Consider the following 1,306-nt stretch of genomic DNA (forward strand, 5'->3'; position numbering starts at 1 on the left):
TGTGGGGGCTCCCACGGGATCTCACCACCCCCGTTTGCCAACGTGGTGTTGGTGCAGAGCTGAGAGCAGGGGGTCAGCGGGGTGGTGGTTTGGGGAAGAGTTTCCACTGGCACAAGGACTTGGGCTCAGGTGCCATCCCCCACCATGGGTGGGACCCGTGGTGCCCCTGATCTGGATTGCTCCACGCTTGGGTGCAGATCCCCACCCTACAGACAGGAGCTCCAACGTGGTGTTGGTGCAGAGCTGAGAGCAGGGGGTCAGCGGGGTGGTGGTTTGGGGAAGAGTTTCCACCAGCACAAGGACTTGGGCTCAGGTGCCATCCCCCACCATGGGTGGGACCCGTGGTGCCCCTGGTCTGGATTGCTCCACGCTTGGGTGCAGATCCCCACCCTACAGACAGGAGCTCGAGGATCTCAGCACATGCACCCCATGGATGGGATCCTCCTTCACAGAGCCTGCTGTGCTCAGGGGGGAGGCTCCTGCTCCCTGCCAGGGGAGGATGAAGCCTTCCTGGGCCCGGAGGAGCTCCACATACCCATGGCCAGGCAGCCCCAGAGCTGCTTTTAGTCGCCCTGGGAGTGCTGAGCCCCCTCCAACCCTGCCCTGCTCTGTGCTGCAGACTGCCCGAAGGGGCCCGACGTGCTGGTGGTCCTGCTCTCGGTGACAGGGGCCATCCTGCTCATCGGCCTGGCTGCCCTGCTCATCTGGAAGCTCCTCATCACCATCCACGACCGCCGGGAGTTCGCCCGCTTCGAGGAGGAGAAGGCCAGGGCCAAGTGGGACACGGTGAGGGCCAGCGGGTCGGGGGTGTTGGGCAGGAGCCCCCAGATCCCACAGCCCCTGGCTTGAGGGATCCAGATCCCAGTGCTCCCAGCAGGAGAGCCCAGCTGCTGTCTGTGGCCCGTAGGGACCAGATTGCCCCATCCCTGTCTGACAGTGCCCCAGGCAGGACTCGGGGTGACACTGCCAGCCTGGACACCCCTCCCTGAGCCTGCTGTGCTCCCAGGGCTGTGCACAGGCCACAGCAGATGTCCCAGATGATTTTCCCACCTCCAGCATATCCCAAGCAGTCGTCAGCAGCGTGACCCCCTTACTCACTGCCCACACCAGTGTTTCCATCCCGTGAGCAAAGTGGAAGGTCCCTCCTGCCATGGGATGCTGGAAGGACTGAGGCATCCAGAGCACCAGGGAGGGGGCTGAGACAGTACCCGTCCCCCACCTCTCCATCTCCTGCCTCCCACAGAGGGAAGGGATGGGATGGGATGGGATGGGATGGGATGGGATGGGATGGGATGGGATGGGATGG

The 1,306-nt window shown here is 64.1% G+C and overlaps 1 protein-coding gene across 1 annotated transcript in view; it reads left to right on the top strand.

Annotated features, from left to right (window-relative positions):
* ITGB3 (integrin subunit beta 3) overlaps positions 1 to 1,306 on the top strand; it is a 26,213-nt gene that overhangs the window by 22,307 nt on the left and 2,600 nt on the right. The window contains 1 exon segment of the mRNA XM_029964487.1: positions 453 to 786. Within this exon segment, the coding sequence (XP_029820347.1) occupies positions 453 to 786 (334 nt within the window).

This window comes from Manacus vitellinus, unplaced genomic scaffold (assembly GCF_001715985.3).
Source record: "Manacus vitellinus isolate BGI_N305 unplaced genomic scaffold, ASM171598v3 scaffold_72_pilon, whole genome shotgun sequence".
NCBI classification, from domain to species: Eukaryota; Metazoa; Chordata; class Aves; order Passeriformes; family Pipridae; genus Manacus; species Manacus vitellinus.